Source organism: Misgurnus anguillicaudatus, chromosome 5 (genome assembly GCF_027580225.2).
Source record: "Misgurnus anguillicaudatus chromosome 5, ASM2758022v2, whole genome shotgun sequence".
NCBI classification, from domain to species: Eukaryota; Metazoa; Chordata; class Actinopteri; order Cypriniformes; family Cobitidae; genus Misgurnus; species Misgurnus anguillicaudatus.
In genome coordinates this window covers 30,367,455-30,390,031 of record NC_073341.2, presented here as the reverse complement: position 1 = coordinate 30,390,031, position 22,577 = coordinate 30,367,455, and the positions used below count along the sequence as shown (strand labels likewise).

At 35.9% G+C, this 22,577-nt stretch overlaps 3 protein-coding genes across 7 annotated transcripts; all 3 read right to left on the bottom strand.

Moving 5' to 3' along the window:
* Positions 1–91: 91 nt before the first annotated feature.
* LOC129413907 (adenine DNA glycosylase) lies at positions 92–6,706 on the bottom strand. Its single transcript, XM_073867984.1, has 15 exons — positions 6,329–6,706; positions 6,123–6,250; positions 5,982–6,021; positions 5,826–5,899; positions 5,704–5,745; positions 5,529–5,600; positions 5,309–5,422; positions 4,413–4,510; positions 2,924–3,068; positions 2,757–2,844; positions 2,471–2,650; positions 2,217–2,362; positions 1,935–2,084; positions 767–808; positions 92–646 (listed from the first exon to the last, which is right to left on the bottom strand). Exons 1-15 carry the CDS (start codon positions 6,435–6,437, stop codon positions 488–490), a joined length of 1,587 nt encoding a protein of 528 aa, XP_073724085.1. The 5' UTR covers positions 6,438–6,706; the 3' UTR covers positions 92–487.
* A 558-nt stretch (positions 6,707–7,264) lies between these two features.
* LOC129413908 (armadillo-like helical domain containing protein 1) lies at positions 7,265–12,588 on the bottom strand. Of its 3 annotated transcripts, XM_073867986.1 has the most exons (13): positions 12,521–12,543; positions 12,348–12,389; positions 11,989–12,196; positions 11,801–11,869; positions 11,237–11,403; positions 10,592–10,788; positions 10,375–10,459; positions 9,850–9,966; positions 9,621–9,693; positions 9,375–9,504; positions 9,214–9,291; positions 8,776–8,851; positions 7,265–7,392 (listed from the first exon to the last, which is right to left on the bottom strand). In XM_073867986.1, exons 3-13 carry the CDS (start codon positions 12,192–12,194, stop codon positions 7,364–7,366), a joined length of 1,227 nt encoding a protein of 408 aa, XP_073724087.1. In that variant the 5' UTR covers positions 12,195–12,196; positions 12,348–12,389; positions 12,521–12,543; the 3' UTR covers positions 7,265–7,363. The 3 variants fall into 3 exon arrangements, with proteins under 3 accessions (XP_073724087.1, XP_055023712.2, XP_055023711.2); XM_055167737.2 differs by lacking the exon at positions 12,348–12,389 and having other exon boundaries at positions 12,521–12,588; XM_055167736.2 differs by lacking the exon at positions 12,521–12,543 and having other exon boundaries at positions 12,348–12,514.
* A 725-nt stretch (positions 12,589–13,313) lies between these two features.
* Positions 13,314–19,967, bottom strand: guk1b (guanylate kinase 1b). Of its 3 annotated transcripts, XM_055167738.2 has the most exons (9): positions 19,888–19,967; positions 17,441–17,556; positions 17,298–17,339; positions 16,853–16,930; positions 15,651–15,747; positions 14,592–14,730; positions 14,255–14,339; positions 14,083–14,168; positions 13,314–13,809 (listed from the first exon to the last, which is right to left on the bottom strand). In XM_055167738.2, the coding sequence occupies exons 2-9, from the start codon at positions 17,550–17,552 to the stop codon at positions 13,777–13,779; spliced, it is 672 nt and encodes a 223-aa protein (XP_055023713.2). In that variant the 5' UTR covers positions 17,553–17,556; positions 19,888–19,967; the 3' UTR covers positions 13,314–13,776. The 3 variants fall into 3 exon arrangements, with proteins under 3 accessions (XP_055023713.2, XP_055023714.1, XP_073724089.1); XM_055167739.2 differs by lacking the exon at positions 16,853–16,930; XM_073867988.1 differs by lacking the exon at positions 19,888–19,967 and having other exon boundaries at positions 16,853–17,339; positions 17,441–17,543.
* Positions 19,968–22,577: the final 2,610 nt, after the last annotated feature.

Sequence of the window (22,577 nt, the reverse complement as noted above, 5' to 3'; positions counted from 1 at the left end):
AAAAACATTTGGGAAATAAAACAATTAGGTGATAGGGTGAATTTATTCACACTTTATATGATGTAAAGGTATTTATTGGTTGAATAAATAAGGACATTTCTTTAATTTAAAATCAACAGACTTTTATTTTGATAAGCAGTGTGTTGTAGAGGTCTGCTATAATGTAATGTTCCTGTCAGGGTTATGTAACTGTTTTTTATTTATGGCCAAACGTTATTGTTTATAATAATTATAATAAACAACAATTAAAAACCAATGTTTACATAATGTGTGAATTTAAAAAAATATATACGTTATTGTTTATAATAATGATAAACAACAACAACAACTAAAAAACAATGTTTACATAAAGTTTGAATAAAAAAAAATGAATTAACCATATTATAAAAAAAAACGGATTCTAACACACTATATTAAATATACATCATGACCACATATAAAAATAAAATGTAACGCCACAAGAACTTAATACATAAACTAGTTTTAGTCAAGTGTTTTGGGTATCAATTTTGGCTTCTGTCTTTGAGGTAGAGAAAAATTGACTGAGGCGGAGTTGTTTGGGTCCTCCATTAATAGCACCATCCTTAAACTTTTTTATTTTGTTAGACTGTTTCTCTTTCCCAGGGGTGAGTTTTCTCTTTATATCCTTAAAGACAGTGAAAAATGTCAAGAAAGAACAAAAACAGCAAAACTTCAATAAGATACAATATGAAAATAATCCAAAAATTCCTAAAAACAGCTCACTTTAGCAACATATTCAACTTACCCTGCTATTTACTTTGGTTGAGGATTCATAGAGCTTCATAATCTGTGTAAGTAAACAAACAAAATCATTACATAGATAAATAATACCTATAGTCCCTTTCACACATACAGTCTTTACTGCTAATTTATTCATAAATTGCAGTTAACAGGTCATGTGTCAACAGATCAGCGCTGCGAATTTACCAGTAAGAGAGGTTGTAAGATTACCAGTAGCTTACCGGTAAGCGCCATGTGTGTACAAAAAATATAGATTACAAGCATTTAGAATGGACGACGTCAGACAGTGCTGACAGCTTCTGGCAAATCATAACGTTTTGATACAGATGACACATTTACGCCCACACTGTTTACAGACTTTCCACACACACGCTGCTTAAAAGTCGAGCAAACCTGAAGTTAGCATCCACATTTCTTCACCAAAGTTGTTTATAACAGCTTACCATCTATTTGCCGAATTGCCAACATCCTTAGCACACCCTTTGTGAAGCCTAATGTGCAAACAGTACTGTTTGTTAAAGACGCAGGTTTCGTTTGACGCCGCCCTATGCAATGTTGTTTGATCACGAGCAACTTAGTCAGCGTTTGCCACAGATATGAAAACAACAAAATACAGACCCTGGATATGAAGTCATAACCCGCCATTGCTTACAAATACAACACTGAGCTCGCTGTGCGTCCCCAAATTCCGCTTTTTCTAAGGATTTACCGGTATTTTGATACTGAATGATGTGTGTGAATGATATCTTATTGGTAAAGAGATGGAACGTCACTGCGTGTGTGAACAGCACATTTTTGTATTTACTGGTAAACTCATTCTGGTAAATTCATGGTAATTACTGTGTGAAAGAGGCTAATGACGGTACAGTATTGTTCCTGTATAGCTCAGTGGTAGAGCATAGCGTTTCCGTCACAAAAGGTGCAGAACACAAGTACTGATAAAAAAAAAAAAATAGTATATAAAATTTTTATTGTAATGCACTGTATGTCGCTTTGGATAAAAGCATCTGCCAAATGAATAAATTTATCAAGGTCTTAAACCTAAAAAAATAATTTAAAAAATACACTGACCTATCATTCTTAGCTATGCACAACTACATCAATCTAGACTTACTCTAATACATAACTCTGAAACATTTTTTACATTTTACAAACTTTAAGTTGTAACACACCTTTTTAAGCCCAGTGGATACTGCTGCCCCCTGCAGGTCGGATTTAGTGAGCCAGCATGTTTTCTGCTCCTGTTCTCTCTCCGAGCAGTCGGATACACACACGGAAAACACAATATAGGTCTGATGGATGTGGGAAAAAATATGAACCACCTAAAAGAGAGCATGAATTACAAATTATAACCAGAAATATAAAACTGCATCCTAATAAGTTTGTTGCGTAAGCAAGGATTTTAAAGATACACTAAATGTTTGTTTCCAAATATTGAACCCAAAAGTACTCACCTCTCCAACAAACTGAAACGAGTCTCTGTCTAGTGATGTTTCCAAAAATCTTTGCATCATGGTACATAACAAACCTCTTTGTTTGTTTTCAGAGAGTTCGGCGTCCAAGATCATGCTGGGTAGCTCCCACATGCCTGCCAAGAGTCCTGCAAATGAGCAAGACACACACTCAGTATTATGCATTAAAAGCAAACTAATTTTTGATAAACAAGCAACGTTAAGAGAAATTCATTGCTATTCTGCATGTGTCTTACCTTTGCTTGGTCTTTGAGTGAGCAGATATTCAGTCTCTTCTCCTTTCTGACGTTGTACTATACAGGTTAAAGTTTTCTCCACACGTGAAGGCTTTTTGACAGGCTTTCTTGGATAATTCTGCACCCCCAGTTGGGAGTCCCAGTCCTCAGACAGACACAAATTACAACTGCCAGCAGTCACTGTCGGTAAATTCATTAAAAGACAGAAGATGATTTAACATATGATGCATGAGCAAACGTGGGACATACTTGCAAGAAAATTGTGTGTTCAACAAAGGGAACTTACAACAATTTTCTATGTCAGGAACTGAGGTGTTGAGTTTTGACGTGAGTTTTTGAAGTGTTTTGGAGTCCTTCTCTTGTTTAATGCTCACCTACACAAAGGCATTTATTTTAACAGCATTCAGTTCTGTTTAAAAAGAAAGGAAAATGTCAAAAGCCGCTCTGGATTACCTTTCTAAAGGCATGGCAGTTGGTCTGAATGGGACACTGGCTGCAAAGCGGAGATTTCGGGGTGCAAACTTTAGCCCCTAGTTCCATCATGGCTTGATTAAAATCCCCAGGTCTCTCTAGGTCCACAAGTGTGTCTGCAATTTTCCTATTATAGACCAAAAAACAAAATTATAAATATAATTTAGGACAGGTTACTTAAAAAGAGGACATTTCACAAGACTTTTTTAAGATGTAAAATAAATCCTTGGTGTCTCCAGAGTACGTATGTGAAGTTTTAGCTCAAAATACCATATAGATAATTTATTATATCATGTTAAAATTTTCACTTTGTAGGTGTGAGCAAAAATGTGCTGTTTTTGGGTGTGTCCTTTAAAATGCAAATGAGTTGATCTCTGCACTAAATGGCAGTGCCGTGGTTGGATAATGCAGATTGAGGGGCTATATCATCCCCTTCTGACATCACAGGGGGATGACCTATTTTTTCACATGCTTGCAGAGAATGGTTTACTAAAACCACCAAGTTAATGGGTTGATCTTTTTCTAGGTTGATACAAGCACTGGTGAACCAATTATAGCACTTAAAGGGATAGTTCGGCCAAAAACGATATTAAACCCATGATTTACTCACCCCCAAGCTGTCCGAGTAGCATATGTCCATCGTTTTTCAGACAAACACATTTTCGGATATTTTAGAAAATATTTTAGATCTTTCAGTTGAATAAATGTAATGTTACGGGGTCCAGCCATAGCCCACGACCTTCAAGTCCAAAAAAAGTGCGTCCATCCTTCACAAATTAAATCCAAACGGCTCCAGGATGATAAACAAAGGTCTTCTGAGGGTAATCCGTGCGGTGTTTTTGTAGAAATATCCATATTTAAAATTTTATTAACGTAATTAACTACCTTTTGGTAGCGCCGCCATCTTAGACTCAGGAGAGAGTATTAGCGTAGTGTACGCACTTTTCTTAGTGACGTATGACAAATTCGGAGAGCGGGGGGACAGAGCAGCAGCAGAGAAACCTCTGTACGCTGCGTATGCGCTCATCCTGAATGCGGATGATACTAAGATGGCGGCGCTACCGGAAGGTAGTTAATTACGTTAATAAAATTTTAAATATGGATATTTCTACAACAACACCGCACGGATTACCCTCAGAAGACCTTTGTTTATCATCCTGGAGCCATTTGGATTTAATTTGTGAAGGATGGACGCACTTTTTTTGGACTTGAAAGTCGTGGACCACGGCTGGACCCCGCAACACCACATCCACTCAACAGAAAGATCCAAAACACTTTCCAAAATATCCGAAAATGTGTTCGTCCGAAAAACGATGGACACACGCAACTCGGACAGCCTGGGGGTGAGCAAATCATGGGTCCAACATCGTTTTTGGCCGAACTATCCCTTTAAACATGAAAAACATCTTATTTTCACGCTATGACCCCTTTAAAAGTAAATCACATCCATCAGTGATGGATCGTTCAGTACCACAAGGCCTCTGTCACAGAAGGACCGGTGCTCTCTGCTCCTATGGCCCGAACACGGCACAGAACTCGAATGACATTCCCATCAACTGCACCTGTGACCTGGACAACAACAAACAACACTATTATGTCAAATAAATGACCAACTAACAATATCTTTATCATTGACAAAGGTTTTGTAAAAAGTGTGTGAATACATACAGTGATAAAGTCATAGATATGTATAAAGGCTAGATGTCTCGCCCGAGCTGCTGGCCAATTGAGTGGAAGGTCCGCATATGGCGGCCATCTTACCACAGGGCACTCGCTCACTTGTAGCATTGTGTTTAAAGGCGGAGTCCATGATGTTTGAAAGCATTGTTGATATTTGAAATCACCTAAACAAACACGCCCCTACCCCAATAGAATCTGGACCTTCTGTTGATAGACCCGCCCCACACATACGCAACCCGGCATTTGATTTGATTTGATTGGCTATAAGTGTGTTTTGGTAGTCGGCCCGTCTCCTTTTCCAACGCGTTTTTCAAACATCGTGGACTCCGCCTTTAATGGAGCATGTACTTTTAAATGACCATAACTTGCTCAATTTTATACCGATTTTCGAACGGTTTGGTTTGCTATAAACGTCAGACATGTACCTATGACGCTACATACTTAATGAATAATTTTCATGAATCATGTTAAAGCATTCAGAATTATAGCCAATAGTTTGTAAGAAACCAAACCGTTTGAAAATCGGTAGAAAATTGAGCAAGTTATGGTCATTTAAAAGTACCTGCACCAGTAAACACAATGCTACGGGTGAGCGAGCTGTTTGAGGTAAGATGGCCGCCAGGCGATGACGTTAGAGACTCGGCTGTAAGACATCTAGCCTTTATACATATCTATGGATAAAGTTACCTGTCCAAGTGCTATAGAGCCAATTGCCCCTGCTGTGTAACGTCCCACCCCAGGCAGAAGTTTTAAAAGTCCCTCTGTGGTCCTCGGCATCTGTCCATCCAGCTCTGATACTACCTGTTGTGAGGAAATCATGCCAAAAACATGGATAACACATTTAATCTGGACTGTTCTGTTATTTATCTAAAATTATCTAGAAAAAAACTATTGTGTGTTTACCTACTTTTTTAGCTCCTTCATGAAGCCTACGGCCCCGAGAGTAATATCCAAGACCCGCCCACATTTGGTTTACTTCCTGTTGGGAGAAACAAATACCATAATAAAACATAAAAATTAATATGATACCTTCCATCATTTTTGAGCTGTGTTTGTTATTTGTATATGAATGCCACTATTACCTCCAACGTAGCTGCAGCAAGTTTTTCCACTGTCGGCCATCTCTACAAACAAAGACAGAAGATCATTAAAAATTTTGGCAGCCCGAACCTACTGTAGTATCACGCCAAAAGTCCTTGCTTACCTTCATCCACCTGTTATAGTAGTCTATCACAGTGGCAACTTGTGTCTGTTGTAACATGATTTCTGAGACCCACACTGCAAAGTTTGTATAACACAATAAAGTCAGATAAAAAAATTATAATAATTGGATTGCAATGACATTACAACGGTTTCATACCTGCATATGTCCTGATATTAACATCTGGTTCTGTCATAGCCTGTATTTATGATAAGATCAAAAAACAAATACAAATAAGAGAGATTTTGTTAAACATGTAAAAGTATTACAATAAACTAACGTTAGTCTGAATGTATTTACCACTGTCCTCCAGGGTAGGTCTCGTTTGTTGTGATCATACCAGTGTAATAGTTGTGATCGGTATGCAGAAATTTCAGATGGATCATTGAAAAAGTGATATGATGATGATTCTAATACAGATGGTTCCTCTGGATGAAAAAAGTCATTTTAGCACAAGCAAGCAAACATACATACATGCTGAGCAGAAAGACTACTAGCCTACTCACCTTCTTTAACGGTAGCTTTTGATTTCTTTGTATTGCTGGACTTTATCACCTCGGTATTCTCCAAAACCACACTTTTCCCCCTCTGCATAGCAGATCTCAACCTGCTCATGGCAACGGATCTACAAGTTAACTTTATTTATAAACGACGTGAAGAGTCACGTAATCACTGCATAACTTTGCTCTCAAAACCTATACTAAATATAAAAACAAACCGTTATGCACATGGTTCCGATAAAGTTTAGTTCGATTAAATGTTTATAAAATTATAAATTAAAAAAGCATGCAACTTTGCGATTACAGACGTAACAACACGAAGCACGCGCGTTTCTTCTCCCGCGTCTGTTTCACTTCCTGGGGGCGGGGCGTTGTCGAACCAATAGATGATTATATCGCGCCCTCGTCAAAGCATAATAAAAAGGAGGCGTGTCTAAATTATATAACGTAAGAAGTAAGAAAAAGAAGGCAAAAATAAGAAATATGACAAATATTTAATGGGAGGTAGAAAAAAATGGTTTTAGCAGGATTGAAGTTGCTTTTTAATTACAGTATGCGTTTTTGTTCAAGGTTTAACCTTCTATGTGGACATCACATTTTTTTTGTTGTTTGCACTGCAATACCTAATTCTGTGCAACTGGAACCTGTTGTACACAAACATGGACAATTATATCGCTTCATGTTCAAAGAAAAATGTTTGGTTATTATATTTATTGGTTCCCAAATAGCTGGAAGAAATCTGAAAAAAAGACAAACCAAAGCTTGGGTCTTAGGAAGTTAAGCTTCTAAAAATCTTCATGTTCTTACTTTTTCTTTTTTTTCTTCTTTCTTTCACCCTTCAAACTCCCTGTTTACAATTGATGTTTTGCCTAATGCCACACCTACTGTTTTTTCTTCACCCCAGCTTAGCACTGTACAGAATGAATTATAAATATGTTAGACTTTGTTTAGTAAATGTTCACTTTTATTTTTTATATAAACACCAATATAAAGCAACTATAAAAATGGTTTTGCAAAAAAAAAACTTGTCTCCAACAGTCTTCAAGGATCCAAATTCTGCTCCTCGAGAACTAAGAAAATAAATGAGAGACAATAACAAAGTTACAACAATATTTAAAATAAACTTTTTTAAGATGTAAAATAAATATTTGTTGTCTCCAGAGTATGTATGTGAAGTTTTAGCACAAAAATATACATAATTTATTATAACATGTTAAAATTGCCACTTTGTACGTGTGGGCAAAAATGTGCCATTTTGGGTGTGTCCTTTAAAATGCAAATTAGCTGATCTCTGCACTAAATGGCAGTGTCATGGTTAGTGCAGATTAAGGGACGGTATTATCCCCTTCTGACATCACAGGGGAGCCAAATTTCAATTACCTTTTTTTCACATGCTTGCAGAGAATGGTTTACCAAAACTAAGTTAATGGGTTGATCATTTTCACATTTTCTAGGTTGATAGAAGCACTGGGGTCCCAATTATAGCACTTAAACATGGAAAAGGTCAGATTTTCATGATATGTCCCCTTTAAAGGAATATTCCATTTTCTTAAAAGAAAAATCCAGATAATTTACTCACCTCCATGTCATCCAAAATGTTAATGTCTTTCTTTGTTCAGTCGAGAAGAAATTATGTTTTTTGAGGAAAACATTGCAGGATTTTTCTCATTTTAATGGACTTTAATAGAGCCCAACATTCAATACTCAACTCAACACACAACAGTTTTTTCAACAGAGTTTCAAAGGACTATAAACGATCCCAAACAAGGCATAAGGGTCTTATCTAGCGAAACGATTGACATTGTTGACAAGAAAAATAAAAAATATGCTCTTTTAAACCACAACTTTTTGTCTAGGTCCGGTCCAGCGCGACCTAACGTAAATGCGTAGTGACGTAGGGAGGTCACGTGTTGCATATATGAAACGCACATTTGCGGACCATTGTAAACGGTGAACTGACACGAAGACATTGGTTAGTATCAGTTGACATGCAACAACGTAGGAACGGTCCTCTTTCAACACACTTGTAAACACTGGGGCGGAGTTTCGCGTTCGTCCTCTGTGACCTCTTGACGTCATGACGCATTGCGTGCGTGGGGACACGCTGGCGCATCATGATCTAGACGAGAAGTTGTGGTTTGAGGGTGGATGATTTTTGTTTTTCTTGTCAAAAATGACGGTCGTTTCGCTGGATGGGACCCTTGTGCCTCGTTTGGGATCGTTTATAGTCCTTTGAAACGCCGTTGAAAAAAACTGTTAAGTGTTGAGTTAAGTATTACATTTTGGGCTCTATTAAAGTCCATTAAAATGAGAAAAATCCTGCAATGTTTTCCTCAAAAAACATAATTTCTTCTCGACTGAACAAATCATCAACATTTTGGATGACATGGTGGTGAGTGAATTATCTGGATTTTTCTTTTGGGAAAATGGAATATTCCTTTAAATAAACTCACCAGATGTTGTGTTATTTGACCGCAAAATATCCGCCTGAATCGCGTTCATGTTTAAATGCAGACACTCTGCATTGTGCTGTAAACAATATAGATAAGTTAAAAACAACTTTGTTGAACCATAGACAAACACACATACAAATTTAATAATAAATGATATGTCTTAAAGGCGGAGTCCACAATGTTTGAAAAACGCTTTGGAAAAGGAGACGGGCCGACTACCAAAACACACTTATAGCCAATCAAATCAAATCAAATGCCGGGTTGCGTATGTGTGGGGCGGGTCTATCAAAAGAAGGTCCAGATTCTATTGGGGTAGGGACGTGTTTGTTTGGGTGATTTCAAATATCAACATTGGCTTTCAAACATCATGGACTCCGCCTTTAAGTTTAATTATGAACTTCAGAGGCAAACTACTGCATATAAAGGAAGTGACCTTACCATGAAAGTCTCAAACAATGTGGTGCCCATTGCTCTGCGTACATGCTCTTCCACAACAGGGTACATGCGCACAAAACGCTAAACACAATGCATATTAAATCTTAGTTAATGCTTGTTGTAAAATATGACACCATGCTAAATAAAAAAAAATTTAAGTGTACCTCCAGAGCCAGACTTGCTTGTTTCTGTGTATCTGCATGTTCCTGATTACCCACTGCATATAGTAAGTGATGGATAACATTGAGAGACAGCAGATCTTTAGATATCTCCTCACTGCTTTGTGTCAGAATCCTGTAAGATCACAATATACTGAACATGGTAAACGCAACACAACACAAAAAATTGGCTATAAACTCAGAGGAAGGATACTACAGATAACCTAGATATCTTGAAGACACTGTTTTTACCTTATTGTTCGGGCAGCAGCTGCTTGCTGGAGAAAAACAGGGAGTGACTCCGTCATTTTGGCCTTAGCTGGATCTAACAAAACAATTTTCACTGTTTATCCTTCTTATGTCAAATAAATGAATAACCGATAAAGACACAATCTATGTTTTTTCTTCATCTCATGAAAAATTAAAGATTAGAGATAGAGATTACTATTATACTTTAATTGAAAAACAAAACAGATCATACCCTGCAGAATCTTGTGTTTGGAGAGTTCCTCTTTGCTGGGTTTGAGAAGAGCCACCAGACCCCTGAGAAGTGCAGGTTTTGCTTCTGATCGCATAAGCACTGTTATCAGTTCTGTGGCTGTAAGGCAAAGACAAAATGCAAAACTTACAAAAACACAAAGAACAAAATAACACAAAAATCCACTGCATATCTGTTGTGGTTACTAATAATTAGCCTACTAACTTTACCCTACACACTCAGAAAAGGGTCCAAAGCTGTCACTGGAGTGGTACCCTTCAAAAAGTACAGTGCATATTAGTACCTTAAAGGTACATATTAGATATTAGTATTTCGAAGGTATATGTATATACTTTTTAGCTTATAGCTTTTTTACTTTTTTTTCTGACAGTGTACCAAACCACTTCTCAGTCTCTTCATCATACAAATATTCTGCATTTTATGATACGTTCTTATAGGACAAAGATCTGGTTGCTGGTCTGGAGTTGAATATAACACCCCCCAGAGAAAAGTATACTGTACACTTACCTTCATATTGCACTTCTAAATGTATGGATCTTAACAAACTCAGTAAGGGCTCCACTATGCTATGATGAGCTGTTTTTACAATAGGCTGAAAAAAATGGGATTGTTTTCATCAAAATGATTATATATTGTATTAAATAATGTATCATTTGTCTACATGTTTCTTTAAACAATTAAACATTCCTCTAGTCCAGATTATCATCCGACAATGCGATTGTACCTGTACTATGCACAGGGTCTGCAGGACAAGCTGCTGTGCTCTTGGTGAGGTGCAGGCCATGAGGGCTATCAGGCCCTTGTACACCTGGTTCTGGTATTTGGTGTTTCCATGGGCCAAGGACTTGAGCAGGGTGGCGGCTGTCTCTTGAGTTCCCTCTGCCTTAGACTTGGCAAAACATTCAGCTACGGCCTTCACACCTGTCAGTCAAAAAACAGATCTGAAGCCAGGATATACTTGTGTGTCTATAAGGTTGACTTTCATAATCCCCACACTTGTAAATAGATCCAGATTGGATCACATGTAGGCTTTATCAGCACCGTATAGTGTTAAAGCTATATACTGAACTATACTGCCCTACAAAGCCAAAGCGCAGTAACTATGCATTTGGTCAAAATGAGTTAAAGGTTGAAATGGGCTTTGTGAGATCTGTTGTGTCTTGTGACAAAATCTCCTGGTTCAATTTCGTCACATTTCAGAGAAACGTGTGTGCCAAAATTGCCGTAACATGTTTGACTGGCTGGTGTAAAAAAAACTTTAAAGGCATTTTTCTCGATTTTAGTGTTTACATAGTTACTGCACTTAGCCTTTGTAGGGCAGTATAGCTGTCCTACTTTTATCTTGCTTGACTTTTCATGTATTAAGTACCGTAGCTTTCACAGATAAGTTCTTTATATTTTTGACCCTCGTTGGCGATGATCTGGAGCAAGCGAAGAGCCTCGATCTTATCCTCGTCTTTGAGGTTCTCTTGGCCTAAAATCTCAAGAAGAGTCAAAACTGCACCCATTTCCAGAAATTCCATCAGGTACTGATGACTGATTGCACAACAAACAAATGGATAACATTAAAAATGAATGATTTTAGTCGATAAGTATTCAGATGTGTGATTTTGTAAAATGTTAACCTGTGCATTTTTGACATTCAGGGAAAGTTTCCCAGACAGGGTTTGAATTAATTCATGACTATATCTTAGTTGTATTAGGACTTTAAGTAGTTTTTACAAACAAACCTTACAAAAACAACACTAGTGTGCATCTTGAGATAAAACACTGGCATTAATATGTTAAGAGATGTCAGTGCAAGGTGTTTTTAAATTAACGCAGCTCAAACATGCGTTTTAGACTGAGATACAGTAAGCCCTGTCCGAGAAACCACCTATTAGTATAAAACTATTAAAAAATGCAATTTTATAGCATTAATTTAGTATTTTACTTGCTGCTGGCGGAGAGGAAAACCCCGAGTGCTTTAAGCTGAAGATTCAGACATGTTCCAAACATATATCTGAAAGTACAACATGTAAGGAAGGACAAACACAAAGTATGACTGACATCCAGTTTAACTGATTGCATTTCAGTCAGACAAACAGGATTGATCTCATATCAGTGCGACCAGATGGATACGTTAGTCTCATCCAGGCAGTGAGCCGAGCAAGGAATAAGCTGGCAACCTGAGCAAACTCGAGCTCAAGTTCAGGAAAAGTTTTTCCAGTGTTTTTGGCTATAAAGTCACTTAGCATCCGGCTGCGCACTGCTTTACTGCCATGATCCCATTCATGAAGAAAACACATCACCTGATCTATAGATGCTTTTTCTTTACTGCTAAACATCACTGAAAAAGATATTTACAACATTGTTTTTAACTTAAAATCATTTTATATTGTCATAAATAATTGTTAATCATTTAAACAATGTTGATAAATTGCTCTTGGATAAAAGCGTCTGCTAAATAAATATATGTAAATGTAAAAAACAGTACACACCATAGACGTTCTGATTGTTGACCTATTGCACAAAATCGTTATCTAGAGAACGTGTTAAGTCTTAAGTCTGTTATAGCTTTATTCTACACACTCAAAAGAAAAAATAGACTGGTACACAAAGCAAAACCCAAAGGTTTAACGTTAGCCTACTAAATATTGACTGATTTGTTTACCAGATGCAGCGAGGTGCACTTCACTTCCGTCAAGTTTGCGGTTGCCATGGTGACCGTCTGACGCTCGCGGTGTCCATATTGGGATCCGTCAGCTCAGCGGTGATAAATATCAGCATATTGTAAACTGACTTTACAATAAAGTTGCATTTGTTAACATTAGTAAATGCAAGCTAACACGAACTAACAATGAACAATATCGTTTTTCAGTTTTTATTATTTTATCCTTGTAATGTTAGTTACTGTAATTCCAATACAATTGTTCATGTTCATAGTGCCTTAACTAATGTTTAAATTTAAAGCTTTTAATTTTAATATGTTTAAAATTTTAATATGTATAAATTTAATAATGCTGAAAATAACAAGATGAATAAATGCTGTAGAACAGTGGTTTTCAAACGGGGGACCGCGAGATGGTGCCAGGGGGGCCCAGTTTTATGACATTTTATGAAATACATTAATTTATCATTAATTTATGTGTAATTAAACCTAAAAAATAAGGCCACTAACCAAAAGCACTACTTTTTGGTATAATTTAATGTTTTTTTATTAAAATTTTGAGTTTTAGAACAGTTTTTTGTCACAAATTTTCTTTGGGGGGGCCGCAAAGGAATGCACCATACACAAGGGGGACCGCACGCTAAAAAAGTTTGGGAACCACTGCTGTAGAAGTATTCATTAGTAGTTCATTAGCTAATGTGTTAACTAATATTAATAACAACATTATTGTGTTACCAATTAATTATTCATTGTACAGCACACAGGTTTTTCCTTGAAAAAAAAAACATAGACACAGTAATTTTGTCTCTATTTAATTACATTTCAAAGAAAATACATTCACATGCATGGGGATGTATTTAAGTAGATTGAAAACTGTGAATCTATTTGAGATTACAAACAATCATGTTTACTGTAATATATTTCAAAGATTACACATATTGCATACAGACATTTATAGAGGTATCCTATTGATAAATACTATTGTGTACAATAACAGTTTACTCAACTCATTTGGGTTACAATACAGTTTTCTCTTCTTCCCGTTGTTCAAGGTGCAAACCGGCTCAAGGTGCAATAGCAAAAAGTTTATAGACTTCCTATACACAAAGCTTTTTTAACTTATAGCACCTGACTTAAAATGTAACTGAATAGAGTTTGATTGTATGACACAAGAACCAACACCGTTGCAACATGCAGAGATGAAAAGCAAGGCCTCATGTCCTGTGCTGTCAAAAGTAAACACTGTCGTTCATCTTTTCCTATTCATGCGAATCTTGTACCTTCTGAATTTCCTGTTTGAAAATGAAAAACACTTACTTTTATTACTTTTAGATATGTATATTATTAATCTATAAAAAAAAAATATATATATATATATATATATATATTTAGTTTATATTATTTATTATTATATTATATATTATTTTATATATATTATTTAGTTATTTAGTTTTAAAAAATTAATATAAGGAAATATGGCACATAATAAATGACAACATAATAAATGTCAACATAATAAATGTATATGTCAACATAATAAATTTAAAGATGTGGAATATTTTTACCTCAATAAGAACACTTTTAAGTTTCTCGTAGGCCTCTTCCAAGTCATCATTAATGATAACAAGGTCGAAAGTTCCAGGTTCTTTACCTACAGAGGGAAAATTACCCAAGAGTTAAATCCCCTCAGACACTAAAGACTGAGAAAGATGATCGTTCACTGAAAGTTTCACTTACTCAGCTCCATATCAATCCTCGCTGCCTCCAGACGCTTTTGTAGACTTTCTTCTGTCTCTGTTTGTCTGTCTCTCAGACGCTTTTCCTGTACAAAAATAAAAAAAGAGTCTAGCCAGGGTTTCTCAAGCTTTACAAATCCAGGGACCAACACCATAAGCCAATGGTCCCTAGATGTACCCTTCCAAAAAGTACAACTTTGAACGTCAGCGGTACATAGCCTACTGTATTGCTACCAAATAGTACATATGATATAAGTACCTCAAAGGTTAATACTGGTAGCAAATATATGCACATCTACACCTACATGTATACAGCATAATAAATTGTCTTTACTTACCAAGATCTCCATTGATGGTGGCTGGATGGAGATATAGATTGGATTTAGATCAGTCTTTTTGATGTTTTTCACACCTTGTATATCAACATCCAGGATGCAGATGAGGTTTTGTGCCTGAACATCCGTTATAGATGATTTACTGTAGGATGAGGTCGTATAAAAAATAGGTAAATAGTCACATACATTTTTTATATTAAACTTATTCTACAACAAAATAAAACAAATGTGACCCTGGACCACATGACCAGTTGTAAGTAGCACTGGTATATTTGTAGCAATAGCCAACAATACATTGTATAGGTCAAAATTAGCATCAATCATTAAGATATTAAAGGTGCAGTGTGTAATTTTTAAAAGGATCTCTTGACAGAAATGCAAAATAATATTCAAAACTATATTATCAGGGGTGTATAAAGACCTTTCATAAGTATTTCCTTAGAATGAGACGTTTTTATCTACATACACCGAGGGTCCCCTTACATAGAAGTCGCCATTTTGGGCTGGCATGTTTCTACAGTTGCCCTTAACAGACAACATTTTTTACTAAGTTGTCTCCGACGATGACATGTTTGTCCAGTGGCAGCTACCGTAGCCTCTCTATGTGTTTCAAAAGTGAGGGGTTAGCAGTGGACTGAGCCGTTGGTTGCAATTCGCAACCTCACCACTAGATGCCGCTAAAATTTACACACTCCACCTTTAAATGTTTCATGAAGACGTTTTGTACATTTTCTACTGTAAAATGTATTTATCATTAGTAATTTGTGTTGCTAAGGACTTAACTTGGACAACTTTAAAGGTGATTTTCTCAATATTTAGATTTTTTGCACCCTCAGATTCCAGATTTTCAAATAGTTGTATCTTGGCCAAAATATTGTCCTATCCTGACAAACTATACAGTATCAGAAAGCTATTCAAATGATGTAAAAATCTGTATCACACATTTGTGTCTGTCCAATCTGAAGTGATTTACCATTACAATGGCTGACTCCAGTGACTTGCGGTGACAGCATGTTATTATTTACTTCTAAAGTCATTGTTTAGAGCTGAAATAAAACTAACCTGGTTCCATACATGTTTCCAGAAAACTCTGCATTCTCAATGAAGTCCTCCTGGTCGATTCCCTCTTGCATCTTCTCTTTGGTTACAAAGTGGTAATCTTGGTTGAGTACAAAACAAATGCAGATTAAGGGTTAAACCAAAACATTTACGACAGATATAAAATACTGATATAAAATGTATAGCGTGTAATGCACTGTAAGTCGCTTTAAATAAAAGTGTCTGCCAAATGATGTTATATTTATACAGATTGATCTTTACATTATGTGGGATGATTTTATGGAGAAAACTATGACTTTGGACTGGGTCTAAATGACTCACAGATTGGGTCACATTTATGCGATTCATGTTTCCTAATCTTTGTAAGACGCTTTGCTTCTGCTAAATGCCAAAAAGTAAATGTACATTTCTGTGTGAACAACACTTTGACTGTATATTGTCAGGTTCATACCATATACTTTTTAACTCCAAAGCAGCACATCAGAGGGAATCTATAGCAGGATGAAGACAACACATTCACAACCAAAACTACAGGAGCCCACAACATTGATATATATCATCCATTGAAGAACTGCAAGGTAGACATCCATTAGCATAACAACTGTCAGTTGTACAAGAAAGAAAACCATGACAAGAATGACAAAACACTGACATTAAATAACAGTCGGTTGTAGTTTAAACCATTTTTTTCATTCCACTTTAAAGTCCATTCATGTTTTTGTGTCTATCAGTTTAATTTATATGTGCAAAATATAAACTACAGGCAGAATTCGAAGAATGAATTTCATGTGATCTTGCTTGCCCTATTTAACCTAACACATTATTTCTTTCATGTATTTTTGTGATAACAAATTAAGATTAATTTTGATGTAATATTAAAGTTTTATGATGTTGTGATGCTAATGATTTGTCTTGGGGTATTTGTGCTGTGAAGGATTGAAATAGATCTTTCAGATTACACAGAACATCACTAGGGAACACAGGGGGCTATTTTCAAAGGCTTTTTACTCCAAAGTGCACACAAGAATTCATATGAGATAGAGAAAACAATCATAACTGGGTAATTATGTCTTGAAATGTGATTCATTTAGCAAATTTGGGTTTTGAGGAAGATGAAAGTAACCCCCATTACTCTCTCATCACATTAAATATGCGAATAATCAGAGATAACCAATTACGACCAATGATGGAAACTAAATTTACACCTTCAGATGTCTCAGAGGATATGATGTCTGCTACAGGAAGTAATGTAGCCCCCAGAAGCATTGGGAGACATTTCAGCCCTATGGAGAAAACAACAAAGGCACATTGGGGAAAAAAGAGAAATGGACCCCTGTGAAATGTTTGGAAATGAATCTACACAGTTCACTTGGGAGTAAGAAGCAATGAAACTACTCTGTATAAACTGAGATCAATGTGTTTTCAAGCTAGATGGAACAAGGGTGGAAATTAAAGTATTCACTATGGTTGCCCACTTTTCTTCTGATAAGACTTTTTTGCTTTTAAGAGTTTATAAAAGTTGTTCTTTCTTACTTACTTTCCACTCGAGACATTTTTGTGTATCCATTCGTATAATCATATGTGAAGTTTTTTGTTTCACTGATATTCAATCTTGCTTTAAAACACATAAATGTGAAGATCCTGCCCTACCTTTTCCATCTTCTTCACCTGGTCGAGGATTTCTAGTGGTGTCTGCAAAACAAAGGTCTAGCTATAAAACTATAAAGATTTTGTCATTTGGCTACTTGTCTTGTGTGACTATTCTTCTGTTTATCTGTAATACTGATACTCACGAGATACACTGAATCCAAAAACCCCTTCATATTCCTTCATGAGTCTCTTTAACAGGGTGCTTTTCCCGGCTCCCGAGGGTCCACTAAGAACTACAGGCCTGGGTCCTGACATCTCTCTGTAGGAGAATAAAAATAGATTCATTTTTTAATAAAGCATATGTCTGCGATTTGGACTATTTTCAGTTTTAAAGCTCATATATGGCCTTGACTGGTCAGTTATACAAGTGGGTCTTAAACTGGTGGTGAAATCCATAAAGGGTGCATGCCAAAAACTTCAAATAAAATGGGATTTTCACTAGTGCTGGCCAAAGATTAATCGTGATTAATCGCATACAAAATAAAAGTGATCTTTTGCATAATATATGCAATATGTGCTGTGTGTAATTATTATGTATATAGAAATACACACACATTTATGTAATTATTTAAGAAACATTTACATGTGTATATATATTTATTTATATTTTTATATATTCTATATGATATATAAATAAAAAAAGGATATATAAATAAAAATTCTGAAAGTAATATATATATATATATAAATATTAGTGCTGGGCAAAGATTAATCGCGATTAATCACATACAAAATAAAAGTGTTTTTTTGCATAATATATGTGCGTATACTGTGTCTAATTATTGTGTATATTTAACCACACACACATTCATATATTCATTTCAGAATTGTTTTACTTATATATAATTTTTTTTCATTTATTTTTAATATAGAATATATAAAAATATAAATAAATATATATAAACATGTAAATGTTTCTTAAATACATACATGAATGTGTGTGTATTTATTTATACATAATAATTACACACAGCACATACTAATATATTCTGCCAAAAATCACTTTTATTTTGTATGCGATTAATCGCGATTAATCTTTGCCCAGCACTAATAAATATATATATATATATTTATGTGTGTGTGTGTGTGTGTGTGTGTGTGTGTGTGTGTGTGTGTGTGTGTGTGTGTGTGTGTGTGGTACATAATAATTACACACAGCACACACACACACACACACATGCAAAAAATCACATATTTTGTATGCGATTAATCGCGATTAATCTTTGCCCGGCACTAATTTTCACTTAAAAGTCGCAATGTATTCATCTCCAAAACCAAATGCCCGTGTTGAATATGGATTAGGTCAGGTCACGAGCTTGAGAAAGAGAGAGAGAGACATAAGCTATAAAGGCCACATGGGTGGATACTGAGTCTATTGCAACTAATCCACTGATCCAGGAATTAGCCATTCTGTTTTCAGCTCTGTGGACTGTACCTTCACTTTAAATTCTGCTGGGTTATTCTTAACCCAATGCTGAGTATATATTGGACAGAACACATGTTGGGTTATAAATAAACCTATGCTGGGTTGTTGTTAACCCAACCATGATTTGAAACAACCCAGCATTGCATTGAAACAACCCAGCATAGGTTTATTTATTAACCCAACATGTGTTCTGTTCAACATTTACCCAGCATTGGATAACTCAGAAATAAAATTGTACATTACACAAATAATGTAAAAAAAATTGTATGACCTTTCTAAACTTTATATCGTTTAGAAAACATCATGCTGACGTCTTTAAAGTCAACTCAGAAATCAGGTGTGAATGATGTTTTAACTAAGCATGGACAAAAACTGATGGCAGATTTACATTTAGAAAATATTTTGATTGGTAACCTTCATACAATAATAAATTATCTTAACAAAGAATTTAATTTCCAAGATCTAAACAAGGCAGATATTTAACTCAAGTGCAATTAAAAGTCTTATAGAGGTGATGTAAGGCTAATGAAGAGGATTACCCAGCATAAGCCAAAAGACAAAGACACACTGACCTGATCTTAATGTTTTATGAAATAATGTCCAGGACATTTTTAGGGGTGCTATTAGACAAACAAACTGGAGATAAACTCTAGAAATACATTCAGATAAAACGAAAGTTTTGCAATTTTGTCTGTTATCCGCTCCTTTTATTAACTGTTTCTTTTCATATTATTAATTATTTCTAAATTATCATGAGATTTGATTTGTCCTGACTATATTCCTTCCAGATGCTGATATTGATGTTCACATTATGCTTTCAATACATCATCAATGCCAAACCCCAGGTTCACTTTCATTTCTGATCCATCAGCAAGTTTAAAAGGTGCAAAAATATTATAGACCTTCTATAACATCATATAATATTAAAAATAAATGAAACTAACTTAAATGTCATTTTCAAATCAAATAAAGTAAACTCAAACACACTAAATATGTTTTTGTATTTAATTTTGATTGATTTGAAAATAATGGTTATCATGCATCTCTTTTCTGATACGATTTACCTGATACAATGTCATTTACATCAAAATATACTACAAATGTTGACCCTGTAAAGAGGAAATAAAGACTATAAAAGTGACACTTTAAAAATAAAGATCTTACCTTGTCTGCAATGTGCAATGTAGACAGTGAACTGTAGCAGTGTGTGTGTGTTTCTAACCCGCTGACTTATTGCTCAGCTTACTGCCAGCAACAATTAACACTGCCTCCTTTCAGTCTTAGCCAATCAAATCACAGCTCTTATATATTTGTGGTTATGACAGGGTGGTTAACTGCCATAATAAATATACAAAATATTTTTTCGGGGAGTACTAAAAAACTTTAAGTCTATAAATAAGTTGTGCTTCAAAATAAAATTGACTAGAGTAGCCACAGTCTATTTAAACAATATCTTAAATTTCAATATATTTTAAGACAAAATGAAATCAAGCAAATGAAAGACAATTAGAAATGAAACGAATTTAAATCTGCATGCATGGATTTACTTTACATTAAGGTTGCACTGACTGAGAAATAAACTGTGATATATTTAAACAGGATTGCCACAAAAATCAGTTCGATAAAAATCCATATTTCCTCCATAAATCCCTGTACTGCTGGCTGCCCATTAGTGACCAATTTAAACTGATCGCTGAGGAACCAGAGCATTCATTTCTACACCAAGATATCCCTTCCAAAACATTAACTCTGAATATTTCATTACTTAGGGGAGCTGAGGCTCGAAAATGCAAATATCCAGAACCTTTCTGGACACATTGATACATTTGGAGGATACATTTTAAAATGCAAGTATCTGTGAATATGGTGAATCACATAACTTTCTTTGGATAAATGCAGGATTAAGTGACCCACCATCACCCTGACCTGTACAGGACTGCCTTAATCCACCACCAACCTAAATCCACAGTGTGTCTGTATAGTGCTGCTAATAAGAGATATGTCAGGACATCAACCTCACACATCCTTAATATGAGGTCAGTCATTAAATGTATCTTTAAAATAGTCGTATAAACTTGTCAGAAATATGTTAATGTGACAAACTTGTAATGATTTTATTTAAAGGTCCCGTTCTTTCTGTGTTTTTGAAGCTTTGATTGTGTTTACAGTCCGCAATATAACGTGTTCATGTTTCACGTGTAAAAAATGCACACTATTTACTTATCGGTATACCATTGTTTTCACTGTCCTAAAAATGATGTATTCCAGTGGGCGGAGTTTAGTAAAAAAAAAAGGACGTCATTAAAGCAGGAAGTAGAGGGCTGTAGTCTAAACCGGTCGTTTGCTGTAGGCTTTAAAGGGGGATTATGTTAAAGAAAATACACTAACCTAAAGGATTATTAGGAACACCATACTTATACTGTGTTTGACCCCTTTCGCCTTCAGAACTGCCTTAATTCTATGTGACATTGATTCAACATGGTGCTAAAAGCATTCTTTAGAAATGTTGGCCCATATTGATAGGATAGCATCTTGCAGTTGATGGAGATTTGTGGGATGCACATCCAGGTCACGAAGCTCCCATTCCACCACATCCCAAAGATTCTCTATTGGGTTGAGATCAGGTGACTGTGGGGGCCATTTTAGTACAGTGAACTCAATGTCACTCATGTTCAAGAAACCAATTTGAAATGATTCGAGCTTTGTGACATGGTGCATTATCCTGCTGGAAGTAGCCATCAGAGGATGGGTACATTGTAGTTATAAAGGGATGGACATGGTCAGAAACAATGCTTAGGTAGGCCGTGGCATTTAAACAATGCCAAATTGGCACTTAGGGGCCTAAAGTGAGGCATGAAAACATCCCCCACACCATTACACCACCACCACCAGCCTGCACAGTGGTAACAAGGCATTATGTATACATGTTCTCATTCTGTTTATGCTAAATTCTGACTGTTTCAACAGAAATCGAGACTCATCAGACCAGGCAACATTTTTCCAGTCTTCAACTGTCCAATTTTGGTGAGCTTGTGCAAATTGTAGCCTCTTTTTCCTATTTGTAGTGGAGATGAGTGGTACCCGGTGGGGTCTTCTGCTGTTGTAGCCCATGCCTTAAGGTTGGGCGTGTTGTGGCTTCACAAATGCTTTGCTGCATACCTCGGTTGAAACAAGTGGTTATTTCAGTCAAAGTTGCTCTTCTATCAGCTTGAATCAGTCGGCCCATTCTCCTCTGACCTCTAGCATCAACAAGGCATTTTCCCCCACAGGACTGCTGCATACTGGATGTTTTTCCCTTTTCACACCATTCTTTGTAAACCCTAGAAATGGTTGTGCGTGAAAATCCGAGTAACTGAGCGGATTGTGAAATACTCAGACCGGCCCATCTGGCACCAACAACCATGCCACTCTCAAAATTGCTTAAATCACCTTTTTTCCCATTCTACATTCAGTTTGGAGTTCAGGAGATTGTCTTGACCAGGACCACACCCCTAAATGCATTGAAGCAACTGTCATGTGATTGGTTGATTAGATAATTGCATTATTAAGAAATTGAACAGGTGTTCCTAATAATCCTTTAGGTGAGTGTATATCGCCTGGCAGTGAACTTTGAGCTTTATCATTTTACAGGTATTATTTATGCTATTATAGCAACATTACACACCAACTAGGGTTTAAAAAATGGTATCAGAAAAAACTTGACCTTTAAGTTACCTTCCAATAAATTTGAGCTGATAAATAAGCTTTCCATTAATGTATGGTAGGACAATTTTTTCAAGGTACAACTAGTTGAAAATCTGACATTAAAGTTGTCCAGATGAAGTGCTTAGCAACACATATTACTAATGATATAT

Excerpts from the sequence above, each read along its gene's own strand:
- LOC129413907 (XM_073867984.1), bottom strand. The coding sequence starts at position 6,437 with ATGAGCAGGTTGAGATCTGCTATGCAGAGGGGGAAAAGTGTGGTTTTG. Across the intron at positions 6,251-6,328 it reads AAAAGCTACCGTTAAAGAAG|AGGAACCATCTGTATTAGAA; the intron begins GTGAGTAGGCTA and ends TTTTTCATCCAG. Across the intron at positions 6,022-6,122 it reads ACCTACCCTGGAGGACAGTG|GCTATGACAGAACCAGATGT; the intron begins GTAAATACATTC and ends TCATAAATACAG.
- LOC129413908 (XM_055167737.2), bottom strand. The coding sequence starts at position 12,194 with ATGTTTAGCAGTAAAGAAAAAGCATCTATAGATCAGGTGATGTGTTTT. Across the intron at positions 10,460-10,591 it reads AGACCCTGTGCATAGTACAG|CCTATTGTAAAAACAGCTCA; the intron begins GTACAATCGCAT and ends CATTTTTTTCAG. Across the intron at positions 9,967-10,374 it reads TTTAGAAGTGCAATATGAAG|CCACAGAACTGATAACAGTG; the intron begins GTAAGTGTACAG and ends TTTGCCTTACAG.
- guk1b (XM_055167738.2), bottom strand. The coding sequence starts at position 17,552 with ATGTCAGGACCCAGGCCTGTAGTTCTTAGTGGACCCTCGGGAGCCGGG. Across the intron at positions 15,748-16,852 it reads ATCCTCTGAGACATCTGAAG|ATTACCACTTTGTAACCAAA; the intron begins GTGTAAATTTAG and ends TACTCAACCAAG. Across the intron at positions 14,731-15,650 it reads GGAAACATGTATGGAACCAG|TAAATCATCTATAACGGATG; the intron begins GTTAGTTTTATT and ends CTCATCCTACAG.